This window comes from Dermochelys coriacea, chromosome 11, assembly GCF_009764565.3.
Source record: "Dermochelys coriacea isolate rDerCor1 chromosome 11, rDerCor1.pri.v4, whole genome shotgun sequence".
Classification (NCBI taxonomy): domain Eukaryota; kingdom Metazoa; phylum Chordata; order Testudines; family Dermochelyidae; genus Dermochelys; species Dermochelys coriacea.
In genome coordinates, this window is record NC_050078.2 from 10,459,849 (window position 1) to 10,475,779 (window position 15,931).

Here is a 15,931-nt window from a genome sequence, read left to right on the forward strand (position 1 = left end):
CTAGAGTTTGGTATAATGAATGATGGTAGTGACAAAGGCAAACCCATTATTCTTGGTCCTCCTGGTGGGGACAGCAGTGCATCACCTTTGTGACATGTGAGAAGCTGATTCTCTTCTGGGCTCCTAAACCTCAGATAGACCTGAAATTGTAGGGCACACAAGGCTAAATTGATATGAGGGTCCTTTATTATCTAATAGCAGTGACCCCTTTGTTTTTGGCTAGATTTCAAACAAGTTTTTCCTTTAATTTTATGTGAAAGGGCAGTGACTACAAGGCAGGTTCATCAGAGTAGCAGATGTAAGATGGGAAGATACTAAAGGTTGCAGGGAAATACTTCAGAGACCACCAGGTTATTCAAATAATTTAAAAAATGACCTAAGCATTACTAGAGCATGCTCCCTAGAGAAGTTGGCTCTAATGAAAAGGACCTTTTCTTCTTTTTAAGTCTGGGTTTATTCAATTACAATATAGCCAATTCCTTATTCACTGTTTGTTTCCTTGAAGGCAATAATGTACAGCAGCATAGAACTTACAGTATTTGTATAGCCTAGAGGCAGTGGTGTTATAGTGAAAGTGGGGGTAGCTAACATGTTCACCCTCAAAAACAATCCTTTTATGATGAGACAGCACTAGGAAAAGGAAACACGGCTTCGTCCAAAGTGAATCATTTAGTATTTGATGCTGGAGAACAAAATGGTCAAATCTACAAGAATTCACTCTCAAAAGAAATCCTGTGTGTTTATATTTTTTTTTTCCATAGAGCAAACTTAAACAGTTATTCTGGGTTTTTTCCCACCTGGTCCATTCAAATTCTGTGTATCATTTACTTTTCACTTCCATGAATTATTTCCCCCTCATTCGGCAGAGCAGTTGGCAAAGTGCCTTCTCTCTCTATATTGACATTATTTTTTTTTAAAAAAAAGGGTATTTAGAGAGAAGCAAACTAAAGCAATCCAGTACCCAGCACTACTGGATTTCTAGATTGTATTTCCAGATAGTATTGGTGAATCACTTCTTTGTAATAGGATCCCAGATGCTCCTCAGAGGACATAATCTATAGCTATAGGATTGTCTATATAGTTGTAAAGAATCGTGTTTTTAAGAGTTTAGGAAAACTAGCATACTAGGGTTAAGCCTGTGAATAGGGAGAATGCTGTGTAAATTGTAAATGCCTATAAATGTTAGATGGGCTGGGGGTTGATTAACATTTATGTCTTTCTCTCAAAAAGTCTGATCATGAGACTTGCTGAGTGTCTCATGAAGGTTCAGGCCCAAATTGCCACACCAAAATTTCTGATAGACAGACCTACTGCTGTTGAGCCAAAAGCAGCATCTGCAAACAACTTTCTTTCCTCATTTCTCTCCCATTTGTGTCCATTCTCTCCTTGGGACATGGCTGATTGTACTTTCCTTCTTATGTTGTAAATCTGTCTGTCACAACAGTAACACTCTCTGTGTGTGCTGTCTCTTGACTCTACCTTTGTTGTATTCTTTTTCCATGTCTAAATCACTCTGTGCTGTAACTACTGAAGTTCATTGCTCTAGGGCTTCACCAAGTCCCAGCTGTCCAAATTCTAGCATGTACTGCTGCCTGTCTTCTCACACAATGAAAAGTAACCTCATCACTGCCCTCACACTCTCAGAATTATCCACGTGGGTCCAGTTTGATATTATCCTCCTTGTGTTTAAAACCACAAGCAGACCTGCTCCAGCCTGCCTCACAGACCTTGTCCGTCTCCGCACTGGCCTCCTCTCTGTCTCTTCAGGTAGTGTTATAACTGTTAGTGCAAAAGCCTTTACCTCTGCAGCTCCTGCCATTGCCAATGACTTGCCTATATCTATCTACCTAATTGACTCCCAATCTTGCTTAAAAATGTATTCCCTTAATTCCTTTTCCTATTGTTTTAGATCTGTAGCTCTATTATTAAACTTTGTAAAGCATTTGGCATACAATTTTTGTATGAAAGAGGCTAGATAATAACTTTATCGTATTAAAATAAGCTCTCACTGTTCAAATCCATCACAATGTTAAACTTCTCTCTTACTGTGTTTTTTCTTAATTGACTCTTAGAATTTGGAATGGTCTCCCTGATATTTTCTGCAGCACTAGCCTACTTCCCATCACGCCCTCCATTTCCTCCCAGTGTGGCTGCAGCTAGTCAGCGGCTCAGCTATAGGAGAAGTTTTTGTAGGCTATTAAGGTAGGTTCTCCTCGGGACAGCTTGGGTTTACAGTTCAAAGCCAATTCAGCTTTTTTTAAACCTACATTTAAAAAGCAAAACAACAGAACATGTGCTTTAATCTTCTCACTGAAGAACAAACAAGTTAATTTGTAGTGCTTTGTAATCAAATTAAATATTAATACATAGACATGAAAGAACACTAGATGTTAAAAAGTGGAGTCATTAAATATTAACTATTTTCAAAAATATTGCAAACCACATATCAGAGTCACTCAGCATCAACACTGTTGTGGTCTTGTTAACACAGCCTCTAAATAATAATTTTGTTACAATGAAATTAAATTACAAGATAATTAGAAGGATGTGTACTGTAAAGTGTTGAGGTAATTTAACATTGTGAATAACTGAGCATTAAATTGTTTTCTTTATTTTCAGTGCTCTTAAACTGCCAACATTGCTCATTATGTTGGAGTAACTTGGGGTCCATTTCCCCATTCAGATGTGAGCCCCACAGCCCTTGCTATGATGAGAGAAGTACACAAATGCATCTAAGGCAGAATTTGTCCTATTGAGTCCAGTTAATTGCATATGGTGTTAAAATGCAAAATGAGGGAATGGAAAATAAATCATATTGCTGGGCAAGGTCTCAAATTAAACATTTTTGGTGTTTTTTTAACTTTGTTATGAAGAAAATGTCCTAATGCTGCTTCCTTTCTCCCACCCTTGATCTGTGTGTATTTAAACTGTAAACTCTTCAGGGCAGGGACCATTTCTTTTTATGTGCTCATATAGCATCTAACACAACAGCATCCTGATATCAGAAGGGTCCTCTCGGCACTGCTGTAATACAAATAATATGTAATATTAAAGGCCTGGATCCCATAACTGATAATGCAAAAGTGAACTGTTATGCCCATGCACAGTCCAGTTGACTTCAGTGGAGCTCTGCCCATGTGCAGCAGTCTACCACCAGGCTGTCAGTAGCAGGAATAGAATCAATGTGTAAAAGAGACTATCTAGGATGGAATATTTGTGAAGCTTTTTTAACTAAGCAATTATTAGAGAGCAATAAAATACTTGTCATATACTCTCTGCCTTCTTTACTTGTATTTAAAGCCTGCAAAAATTATTGCTCTCTTCTTCTTGTTCTTAGGGAAGTCATTTCCAATCAAGAAAAGGAGTACTTGTGACACCTTAGAGACTAACAAATTTATTTGAGCATAAGCTTTCGTGAGCTACAGCTCACTTCATCGGATGCATTTGGTGGAAAATACAGTGGGGAGATTTATATAAACACACAGAGAACATGAAACAATGGGTTTTATCATACACACTGTAAGGAGAGTGATCATTTAAGATGAGCTATTACCGGCAGGAAGGAGGGGGGAAGGAGGAAAACCTTTTGTGGTGATAATCAAGGTGGGCCCTTTCCAGCAGTTAACAAGAAAGTCTGAGGAACAGTGGGGGGTGGGGTGGGGGGAGAAATAACATGGGGAAATAGTTTTACTTTATGTAATGACCCATCCACTCCCAGTCTCTATTCAAGCCTAAATTAATTTGTATCCAGTTTTCAAATTAATTCCAATTAAGCAGTCTCTCGTTGGAGTCTGTTTTTGAAGTTTTTTTGTTGAAGGATAGCCACTCTCAGGTAATCATGTGACCGGAGAGATTGAAGTGTTCTCCGACTGGTTTTTGAATGTTATAATTCTTGACGTCTGATTTGTGTCCATTTATTCTTTTATGTAGAGACTGTCCAGTTTGACCAATATACATGGCAGAGGGGCATTGCTGGCACATGATGGCATATATCACATTGGTAGATGAGCCTCTGATAGTGTGGCTGATGTGATTAGGCCCTATGATGGTATCCCCTAAATAGATATGTGGACAGAGATCGCAACGGGCTTTGTTGCAAGGATAGGTTCCTGGGTTAGTGGTTCTGTTGTGTGGTGTGTGATTGCTGGTGAGTATTTGCTTCAGGTTGGGGGGCTGTCTGTAAGCAAGGACTGGCCTGGTTCCCAAGATCTGTGAGAGTGATGGGTCGTCCTTCAGGATAGGTTGTAGATCCTTGATGATGCATTGGAGAGGTTTTAGTTGGAGGCTGAAGGTGATGGCTAGTGGTGTTCTGTTATTTTCTTTGTTGGGCCTGTCCTGTAGTAGGTGACTTCAGGGTACTCTTCTGGCTCTGTCAATCTGTTTCTTCACTTCAGCAGGTAGGTACTGTAGTTGTAAGAATGCATGATAGACATCTTGTAGGTGTTTGTCTCTATCTGAGGGGTTGGAGCAAACGCGGTTGTATCATAGAGCTTGGCTGTAGACGATGGATTGTGTGGTGTGATCTGGATGAAAGTTACTAGGCAGCTCTCCAACACCACTTTCTACAAGCCATTACCCTCTGATCCCACTGAGGGTTATCAAAAGAAACTACAGCATTTGCTCAAGAAACTCCCTGAAAAAGCACAAGAACAAATTCGCACAGACACACCCCTGGAACCTCGACCTGGGGTATTCTATCTGCTACCCAAGATCCATAAACCTGGAAATCCTGGATGCCCCATCATCTCAGGCATTGGCACCCCGACAGCAGGATTGTCTGGCTATGTAGACTCCCTCCTCAATCCCTATGCTACCAGCACTCCCAGCTATCTTCGAGACACCACTGACTTCCTGAGGAAACTACAATCCATTGGTGATCTTCCTAAAAACACCATCCTAGCCACTATGGATGTAGAAGCCCTCTACACCAACATTCCACACAAAGGTGGACTACAAGCCATCAGGAAGAGTATCCCCGATAATGTCACAGCTAACCTGGTGGCTGAACTTTGTGACTTTGTCCTCACCCATAACTATTTCACTTTTGGGGACAATGTATACCTTCAAATCAGTGGCACTGCGATGGGTACCCGCATGGCCCCACAGTATGCCAACATTTTTATGGCTGACTTAGAACAACGCTTCCTCAGCTCTCGTCCCCTAATGCCCCTACTCTACTTGCGCTACATTGATGACATCTTCATCATCTGAACCCATGGAAAAGAAGCCCTTGAGGAATTCCACCAGGATTTCAACAATTTCCATCCCACCATCAACCTCAGCCTGGACCAGTCCACACAAGAGATCCACTTCCTGGACACTAGGGTGCTAATAAGCGATGGTCACATAAACACCACCCTATATCGGAAACCTACTGACCTCTATTCCTACCTACATGCCTCTTGCTTTCATCCAGATCACACCACACGATCCATTGTCTACAGCCAAGCTCTACGATACAACTGCATTTGCTCCAACCCCTCAGACAGAGACAAACACCTACAAGATCTCTATCATGCATTCTTACAACTACAATACCCACCTGCTGAAGTGAAGAAACAGATTAACAGAGCCAGAAGAGTACCCAGAAGTCACCTACTACAGGACAGGCCCAACAAAGAAAATAACAGAACGCCACTAGCCATCACCTTCAGCCCCCAACTAAAATCTCTCCAACACACCATCAAGGATCTACAACCTATCCTGAAGGACGACCCATCAGATCTTGGGAGCCAGGCCAGTCCTTGCTTACAGACAGCCCCCCAACCTGAAGCAAATACTCACCAGCAATCACACACCACACAACAGAACCACTAACCCAAGAACCTATCCTTGCAACAAAGCCCGTTGCCAACTGTGTCCACATATCTATTCAGAGGACACCATCAAAGGGCCTAATCACATTAGCCACACTATCAGAGGCTCGTTCACCTGCGCATCTACCAATGTGATATGTGCCAGCAATGCCCCTCTGCCATGTACATTGGTCAAACTGGACAGTCTCTATGTAAAAGAATAAATGGACACAAATCAGACGTCAAGAATTATAACATTCAAAAACCAATCGGAGAACACTTCAGTCTCTCCGGTCACACGATTACAGACCTGAGGGTGGCTATCCTTCAACAAAAAAACTTCAAAAACAGACTCCAACGAGAGACTGCTGAATTGGAATTAATTTGAAAACTGGATACAAATTAACTTAGTCTTGAATAGAGACTGGGAGTGGATGGGTCATTACATAAAGTAAAACTATTTCCCCATGTTATTTCTCCCCGCACCCCACCCCGCACTGTTCCTCAGACTTTCTTGTTAACTGCTGGAAAGGGCCCACCTTGATTATCACCACAAAAGGTTTTCCTCCTTCCCCCCTCCTTTCTGCGGGTAATAGCTCATCTTAAGTGATCACTCTCCTTACAGTGTGTATGATAAAACCCATTGTTTCATGTTCTCTGTGTGTGTATATAAATCTCCCCACTGTATTTTCCACCGAATGCATCCGATGAAGTGAGCTGTAGCTCACAAAAGCTTATGCTCAAATAAATTTGTTTGTCTCTAAGGTGCCACAAGTACTCCTTTTCTTTTTTGCGAATACAGACTAACACGGCTCCTACTCTGAAACGCTCAATTTCTGCTGTTTGGAACCTGGCTAAGGCTATGTCCAAACTGCAGTTAGACATTTATGGCTGACCTGTGTCAGCTAACTTGGGTTCACGAGGCTCAGGCTAAGGGGCTGTTTAAGTGCAGTATAGACATTTGACTCAGCCTGGAGCCCAGACTCTAGGACCCTGTGAGGTGGAAGAGTCCCAGAGCCCAGACTCCAGCCTGAGCCCAAATGTCTATACTGCCATTAAACAGCTCCCTAGCCTGAGCTCCTCCAGCCCGAGTCAGCTGACACAGGCCAGCTGCAGGTTTTTAATTGCAATGTAGACATACTGTGTTACCAGAAGGTGCAAGGCAAGATAATCACCAAAGTGTGTCCTTTTGGGGGAAGGTTGGCAGTGAGGGAGGAAAAGGTGAGAACAGAATTGGTCAGTTAATCTGTAATGTGACCTACTTGAGATATTAAAAAATAGCAGTTCCCTTGAGGGCACTGAGCATACTTATTAATGCTGCATTATGAGCCTAAACTGCTATGGGGAGAGATCCTGCCTGAGGGATGAGTTGTAAAAACGTTACTGTCAAATAAAAACCCAAACAACAACTGACTCTGCAGGTGAAATATAAAATTTCTGTTGACAGTACTCCATTTGGGAGCCTTGTAACTAATTGGTTGTACACAGTACAGTAAACACTGGATCCGGGATACTTGTAGTGTCAGCTAGTGAACTGCAAAACTCTGAATTACCAATTCACTAAACCTTTCTTAATAAAGAATATCTTGCAGTTAAATAGTGAATTTATTTCTGTTTTAACACATCGCTGTCAAGAGTCAGGATTGTCTATTGCTATTAAGTAAATGTATCTTCCTCCCCTTATACATTCTTCCATGCTGTCCCTTCCACAAGACACTCTTTCTTCCTTTGCACACCAAACAATTGCCATCTCATCATTCAAAACACTATTCTCTTGGGGAGCCTTTCAGCAATAATCCATCAAAGAAGAAGGATTTATAAAAGTACGGAATCTGCTGTGCTGTGAGAGAGATACACCATCGGTGGTGTTAGACATCAAACTGTGTCTGTCTAATCTACATTTTGTAGTCTTTGAGACAGGGACTATTTCTTCTGACAGAGCTGTGTAAATTAGGGAGCAGTTGATGAACACTGGGGAATCCTGACTCCCTGGATTACAGAGTTAGGGTCCCTATTTTGAGATTGCCTTCATATGTTGCTGATATACATACCTGTATTTGATACAGGTTAGCTTGTGGCTAACTCACAAGTCCATACACCAAAAAACACTTCAGCCATTAGTTTGTATCATTTTCTTCAGGGCTTCAGTTTTATTTCTTCAAAATAAAACTCTTTAACACAAGTTCAGCACCTCAATCATGTCCTTTAACTCTGATGTGGTGTCTTCTTCAGGAACCTGTGTACTCCTTGCAACCCACCTTCTTGGAATCAAGGTGAGCCTCTGTGCTCCCTTCTCCTTTGTAGTCTGCTCCCTGCAGGATTACACTCCACAGGCCATCTACCTGGGAGTCACATATGATCTGGGTTCTTTCCCCTGACATGAGGACTCCTCCAGGAGCCTACCTACTCCCTTCAGCTCTCACTAATAACTGAGTTTCTTGCTGACTCTTATGGCGGCAAGGTGATCTTCAAGCAACCACTTGATCCCAGTCTCACAACATCAGCTCGGAGGCAACTGAATATTCACATATGGAGGCTCAACTCAACTCACTTAATGGGCCACCAATCTTGTTACATTACCCTAGTCAAGACTGGAAAAAATACCCTTTTTTTAGCTCCTTAGTTTGGCAATGTTTTTTTTTTTTTGACACTGAAACAGTACATACAGTGCTTCAGTAGAAAAAAAAATTCCAGTACCTGCAAATAGTTTAAAATATTTATGTTTCAAATTAATAATAATAGATTTAGTTTTAAAGCAGCTTGAAAGTATTAGCCAGTTATCGACATTTAATATTTTGGAGAACCTAAGTAAACTATTCGAAAGCCCATAAAACTAAGGACTCTGTGTATCTATTGCTCCTTTATGAACTAGAAGTCATAGTTTCACATGACATCTCCATCCAGAAAGGAGGCCACAGAATAAGCTTGGTGCTAAATAGACATTGTCAAGGTTATTGCTAGGAAGCTGATTGACTTTGACAGGGCTCCCATCTGAACAGTCTTGCCTTATGGAATATAGTAGTGTGCAATAGGGTTTTTTTTTTTAAACCTGATCCATATTCCAGCAGAAGGTTTTAATAAAAAAAGGTTGATGTTAACTTTCCTATCATAGGCACATATATATTATGATGGGAAAGAGTGTGGATGCAGTGGTTGATAGTGTGACAGGCAGCAACACGCTTGTTTTTTCAGAAAATTTTTGGATGGAGTAATTGCAAAGATAAATATGCATGGCCAGATTTTTGCCTATATTCACCTTTTCATTACCCCCTGATGCTGGGGCTGCTGAAAACAGAGCCAAGAATATGTTAAAGTAGTCCAAAGGCTGCTGCAACTCATATTGTCTATTAATAGGTCCAAGGAGACAAAATGACAGCTTAAGATTGGCATAACATAAGATTGCCCCAGCTATGCACCCTTTTCTCTCCTCAAGTCCCTGACGCTGGTACAGGGGGTGGCATAGGTGCCTGTCACCAGAGGAGCCCCTTTCACAGATGTGATTCTCATGGGCTCGATACAGCAGCTTATGGCCAGAATCCATTGGCAAAATAGCTATACCACAGCCGAGGAGCTGATTCATAGCCAAAACTCTAGAAAAGGCAAGATGTTCCAGATGAGACCACCGTCAAGGTAGGTTACAACTTAACCTCCCCTGTTAGTGTCTCTTTTCAGTATAGAAGGAAGACTAGATATGCAATCATATACCCAGAATTTGTTACTATTTGACAGACAGTATTTTGGAACAAGTTCTGTCCCTTCTTTAGAAAGTGCCCAAACAAGTAGAACATTTTCCATATTATATTTTATTCTGCAAACATTGACATACCTTCCAAATGTGAAATAATTTTGGAAAATAGCATCACTGAGTACAAAAGGCAATCTGCCCTCTTAGACTCCCAAGATTGCACAAGGTAGACCAGAGTCAAGGAGGAGAGAGTGGGCCTAGTAAGTGACAGACAAATGATGGTAGAAAATACTGTAAATGCATCTTTAAAACTGTAATGAGAACATGAAATAACATTACTCCTGTGTTTAGGCTTTCTCTGCACTGTTTTATTAGAAGAAAACTGACAAGTGGTATTGGGAGAAGGCCATGTTTATGTAATATAGTTGCTTTGCTCGAGAAGAGGCTGTGTGAAAGAAAAAAGGGCTCCAGGTAAACATTGGCTATGTTCTTCAGATCTTCTCATGGAATAAAACAAACATGACCTCTGAAATTCTGAACATTTCAGCGAATATTCTAAGATCTTTTCCTCAGGTTCAATAATTGTGTGAACTAGCAAATTACCCCTTCATTTCTAGGAAACTGGTGCTGATCAATTTCAGTCCTGTGGAACCTGTTTTGAGGGAGGCCTTTTTGTAGTTACATGAACATCCTTTGGGTAACTATCTTGGACAGAGCCCTAAAAGTAAGCAATAAAATAAACACCATCCAAACCTTAGTTAGAAATACTAGGGTTGCTGAATGTAAAGACACCATTTTCTATCTTCCTCTTTATTCCAAAACCGGAATACTTTATGTGGAGAGCAAGCTGCCTCAGCAGAGGTTTTGTGTGTGCTATCAGTTACAGTAATGCTGTTGCTTTAGGTGATTGTTTTAGGACTTGTCTTGTCAACTCCGGTTTAACTTTGTAGGATGCAGACGGTGACAAACCTTTTATTGTTTCACCTTCAATGAACAGTGAAGGTGAATCTTTTTAACTGAAAAAAATCCTGATTTCTTTAGAACAGATGCTTAGACTTGTGTGTGTGTGTGTCTCTCTCTCTCCACCATTTTTTATGGTTTAAATTGCTGTTATTTTCCACTCTTGCTACTGTTCCCCTCTCCCTCATCCCCAAAGAAAGAAAAAGGTATTAAGTACTATTAATTGAATAATATGTGTAGACTTATTCAGAGTATAGGGTATTTGAACTGGAGCCCTGTTTCACCCATAATGTTGACAGTCATTTTATCTCTCTGAGGCAGTGATTCTGGATTCTAAGTTTGCACATTGTTGGTTCTCATTCTTGCTTGAAGTTTCAGCATTCTTCTTTCTGTTATCTTCCTTGAAAGTTGAGTAAATGGCATTGACTTGTATCCAGATAGATACCCAGTCTCTTTCAAGACTACCATGAGTGCTTCTTACAGTTACTCTCTTCCACTGGCTGGTTTAGAGGATCTTGTTAACTATAACTCCGTTTGTCTCCCCCACACACCCAATGTGAATAGGTCACAAACACTGGGTTAGAATCGTAGGACTGGAAGAACCCTTGAGAGGCCATCTAGTCCAGTCCCCTGCACTCATGGCAGGACTAAGTATTATCTAGACCATCCATGATAGGTGTTTGACTAACCTGCTCTTTAAAATCTCTAATGATGGAGATTCCACAACCTCCCTAGGTAATTTATTCCAGTGCTTAACCACCCTGACAGGAAGTTTTTCAAGCTAAACCGCCATTGCTGCAATTTAAGCCCCATTGCTTCTTGTCCTGTCGTCAGAGGTTAAGGAGAACAGTTCTTCTCCTTTTTCCTTCTAACAACCTTTTATGTACTTGAAAACAGTTATGTCCCTTCTCAGTCTTCTTTTCTCCAGACTAAACAAACCCAATTTTTTTCTTCCCTCATTGGTCATGTTTTCTAGACCTTTAATCATTTTTGTTGCTCTTCTCTGGACTTTCTCCCATTTGTCCCCATCTTTCATGAAATGTGGTGCCCAGAACTGGAAGCAATACTCCAGTTGAGACCTAATCAGCGCGGAGTAGAGCGGAAGAATTATTTCTTTTGTCTTGCTTACAACACTCCTGCTAATACATCCCAGAATGATGTTTGCTTCTTTTGCAACAGTGTTACACTGTTCCAGAGTAGCAGCCGTGTTAGTCTGTATTCACAAAAAGAAAAGGAGTACTTTTGGCACCTTAGAGACTAAAAAATTTATTTGAGCATAAACTTCCGTGAGCTACAGCTCACTTCATCGGATGCATTCAATGTTACACTGTTGACTCATATTTAACTTGTGGTCCACTATGACCCCCAGATCCCCTTCCGCAGTACTCCTTCCTGGGCAATCATTTCCCATTTTGTATGTGTGCAACTGATTGTTCCTTCCTAAGTGGAGTACTTTGCGTTTGTCCTTATTGAATATGAGGAACATATGAGTAAGTTCTGAAAAGTTTACTACTTACAATATTGATTTTTTTACTGTACTTTTCTATGATGCTTCTACAGAAAATAGGAACAGCAACATTTAAACAAGTAGGGATTTCAAATAGGACTGTATTCCAAATACATTCGTAGGAGGAAAGGTGTTCTACTGCTGAGCCAGAATTCTTGGGTTCTGTTCCTCGTTCTGCTGTGAACTCACTGTCACCTTGAGGGAAAAGTCACTGAAGGCATGTTTTCAAATAAAAGCACCTAAATTGTGCCAACACAATACATGTGCACAAGCAAAATAAGGCAATTTGTTTAAAATATGTATTTACATGTGCAAAAATGGCTAATTATACATATAACCAATTTCTGCCTTAAAATTATTTATGTGCACAGTTTTCTTTTATTTGTGCATATTTTATGAGTTTAGCTTGGGCTTTTATAATGAAAACATGGAAAAATACTTACTTAGTTTACAGAGAGGTTTGTTTGCCGGACTGCTTTGAGATCCTTGCATAAAAGTTCCAATATAATTGTAAATTGTCGTTTATGTTCTGCATGAGTATTCCAAAGAGTTGGATTATAATATTTTTATGTTTTTGTTTAAGTAGAAAATAAGTTTTACGAAAATAAATTTGTGATGTGTAGTGCAAGTGACAAGCCGGTAGGGCAAGGAGAGAATGCAGTAAATTTCTTTTTCTCAATGAAAATAAACAGCAAGAGTAGCTTGAAGAATATGAATCTCTGAATTTATACATGAAATATGCTTTTGTCGGACTGAATTTATGTTTATTGGTTTTTAATATGTTAACACTGCATAGACTGTCAATGTAATCAAATAGCATAACAAACTGAATTTCTTGTGAAGACAAGGAAAGTCTGAGAGCCTAGCAGGTTCCAGAAATAAAGAAGGTGCCATTGATACGTACATAGTAAATGCTTTTTCTTTAATAACATGGTGCCAGGCAGTAACATCTCAGCACTTGGAATTTCAGTGAAATAGCCAAATACTATACTTGTTTTTTCTGACTCTCTCTTTAAATTTCTACTTTTCTGCTTAATGGATGGAATATAGATTCTAGGGTACAATTTACTCTTGAAGTTAATCTGAGCCATTTCTAATAAAAACAGCAGCTAACTGCATATATATTGTCTTCACAGCAATTTCCGGTTTTTGATGCTTGCATTAGCCTATGCTATACCGTTGGGTGTTTTCTCTGGCTGGTCTGGCGTTCTGGACTTGATATTAACACCAGTTCATGTCAGCCAAGTAAGTATTTAGAGCAGCAGCTGCTCTATTTCATAGGTATTTTGTTAGATTTGTAATTGTGTTTGAGCTGATGTACATATTCCCTACCTTAGTTTTTCTCACTGTTTTCTGGAACTATCAATATATACGCACCACTTCACTACTGAAACATAAAACAAAACAAACTTTTAGTATTGACATACCAAAAGTTATTGTGGCTCCCCCTGCTGAGTCTACAGTGGCAGTTCATATTTTCAGAGCTCTACGCACCTACTGATGTTAATAAAGAGGCAGATAAATAAAAGGGAGTAGTGTTGGCTGCTGTACCTTCACAAATAGAGAAGGAAAAGAAAAATCAATGTTTGCCAGATTGAAAGGAAAAAATCAGTAGAGAGAGATTTTTATTTTTAAGCTTCTAGTAGGATATTATAGAAATCCAGATGACATTCCCCAGCAGATTCCAATATAAAGAGAGGTCACATTTGGGGCATATACTGTTTGACCATATCCTTTTAACTGAATTATGTTCCCTTGAGTTTCTTAGAAAAGTCAGTCAGTTTTTTTGTTAGGATTTTTCAGTAACCCTCCCTTCCCCCTCCTTTTTTAAAGTAGCATCTTGTTTTCTCAGCCTTAACACTTTCATTTCCCCATGCTGTTTCCCATCAGGTAGATGCGGGCTGGATTGGATTTTGGTCCATAATTGGAGGCTGTGTTGTTGGCATAGCAATGGCAAGGTAGGAATAATGATCTCTTCTTCAGTTCTTCATTTTTCTTCACCTGTAATGATCACTTAGGTTTTTAAGATTATAAACTGAATTTATTTCTGATCATTAGTGAAATATTTGAAATGGCAAATGTGACTCTCCAACATGATGTATTGTTTCTTTTTGTACAGCAATTTGTATATTTCATGTTATTGGACTACATGGGTTGAAAAACCATTTGCTCACTCATCAGGTTTAAGAAGCCATATTATTATGTCTGAGACGGCTTCCCATCCGCTCCTTTTCAGGGTAGCCTTGTGAGAAGGAGGCTGCCTCATCTTGGGAAGAACCAATTTAGCACCTCTGAAAAGCATCAAAGAACATCAGTGTCTGTTTCCTGCTGATGCCTGTCTAGCAATCTGATCCACTGAGTGTTTGATGCTGAGAATACAACACACTTCCCACATACGTGGACACAGAGTGCTCCTAGCATCTCTCCTCCTTACCACCATGGGTGTGGAGTGACACTTCCCACCAACTGTCTGAGAAGATGTGGATTTATGAGTGAAAAAGTGAGAAAAGGAATGCCCTTCCCAAATCAAGCTATCAGACTCTTTCCATCCAAGCTTTGTTTTAAAAAAAAAAAAAAAAAAAAAAGCATAAACAACACCTTACTTGCGGCCCTTGATAACTTAAGTTAATAAAAAATAGAAAACCACTACATTACACTCATCTCTGGATTTCCTAGTACAATTCTGTCTTCTTTCCATCCACTACTGAGGCTCTGATTCTGCAATGAATGCTGCATGGGTGCAGGAGTCTGTCTGCACAGAGGTCATTGCAGGATTGGGACCCAAAACTGTAATAAGCTATTTTGGGGCAGAGACTGTTGTCTACTTGTACTGTACAACAACAATGTTTATAACTAATAAATAACAAACTGTATGTTCAAAAAAGAACTAGATAAATTCATGGAGGATAGGTCCACCAATAGTTATTAGCCAGGATGGTCGGGGATGGTGTCCCTAGCCTCTGTTTGCCAGAAACTGGGAATGTGCGACAGGATGGATCACTTGATGTTCTGTTCATTCCCTCTGGGGCACCTGCTGTTGGCCACTGTCAGAAGACAGGATACTGGACTAGATGGACCTTTGGTCTGTCCCAGTATGGCCGTTCTTATTGGGTTTCTCCTCTTGCTACCTCTTATTCCACTTAACAGCTAGAAAGGAGGAAGAGGGAAAGCTCCCCCACAGCCATGGAAAAAGGAAAAAGACATTTGAGCTCCCCCATTACAGTACTCCAAATGCTAACTAGCCAAAGAGCTAAATCCTACTAATCAAGGGTCATACTCCAATTGGATCCCTGCAGAGGACCAATCGTTAGCTATTGCTAGATTTGGCTATGACATTTTTCTCCGTAGGGAAAAGTTTAAAGCCCTCCTGGCATTGTAAAAGTAGTGTTTGGTAAATAATGACCTATTAACATATGTTCATGCAGCAAAAGCAGTATGATGGAAAAACTAGTGTGAATACTCATGCAGAATTCTCTCTTATATGGGCTAGACTTTGCTACTGCAGTTGAGGCCCTTGAACACTAGAGGGGCACCCTTTCTAGCAAGAACTTGCTGATTCAGACCCATAATGCAAATCTCAGCCTTTATGGTAAATTAATTTATTTAATATATAGCCTAGTTTTAGTTTCAGAAAATGTTTAATGCCTCTTATAGCAAGGTCAGTATTTTGCAGAGTTCAAAACTTTGCTTTTGAGTAAATTAAAAGAATGCTAATAGTCTGTTTCCAAATATGTCTCTGCAATTCAGGCAATATATAGTTCAAATAGTAGCGTTTGCACACACACAAAAGTAGGCAAGGGTGATTTGTCATTTCTGATAGATGATTCCCTCCTCTTAGGCCTGTTCAGCAGGTATCTGTATAGGATTGAACCAGTGATGACTCTGTACTGTAATCTGCTGAAAGTTATAATTAGGAAAAGTAGGTAATGATTCTTGTCAAGTATGACAAGCTGATGTATTTCAATGTCAGGACTGTGACTTATC

At 40.1% G+C, this 15,931-nt stretch overlaps 1 protein-coding gene across 1 annotated transcript in view; it reads left to right on the forward strand.

Annotated features, from left to right (window-relative positions):
* The window catches only part of SLC49A4 (solute carrier family 49 member 4), a 141,185-nt gene that overhangs the window by 88,929 nt on the left and 36,325 nt on the right, over positions 1 to 15,931 (forward strand). Inside the window, exons 4-6 of the mRNA XM_038421665.2 lie at positions 2,073 to 2,202; positions 13,084 to 13,192; positions 13,838 to 13,905. Of these exons, the coding sequence (XP_038277593.1) occupies positions 2,073 to 2,202; positions 13,084 to 13,192; positions 13,838 to 13,905 (307 nt within the window). The remainder of the gene's footprint in view (positions 1 to 2,072; positions 2,203 to 13,083; positions 13,193 to 13,837; positions 13,906 to 15,931) is intronic.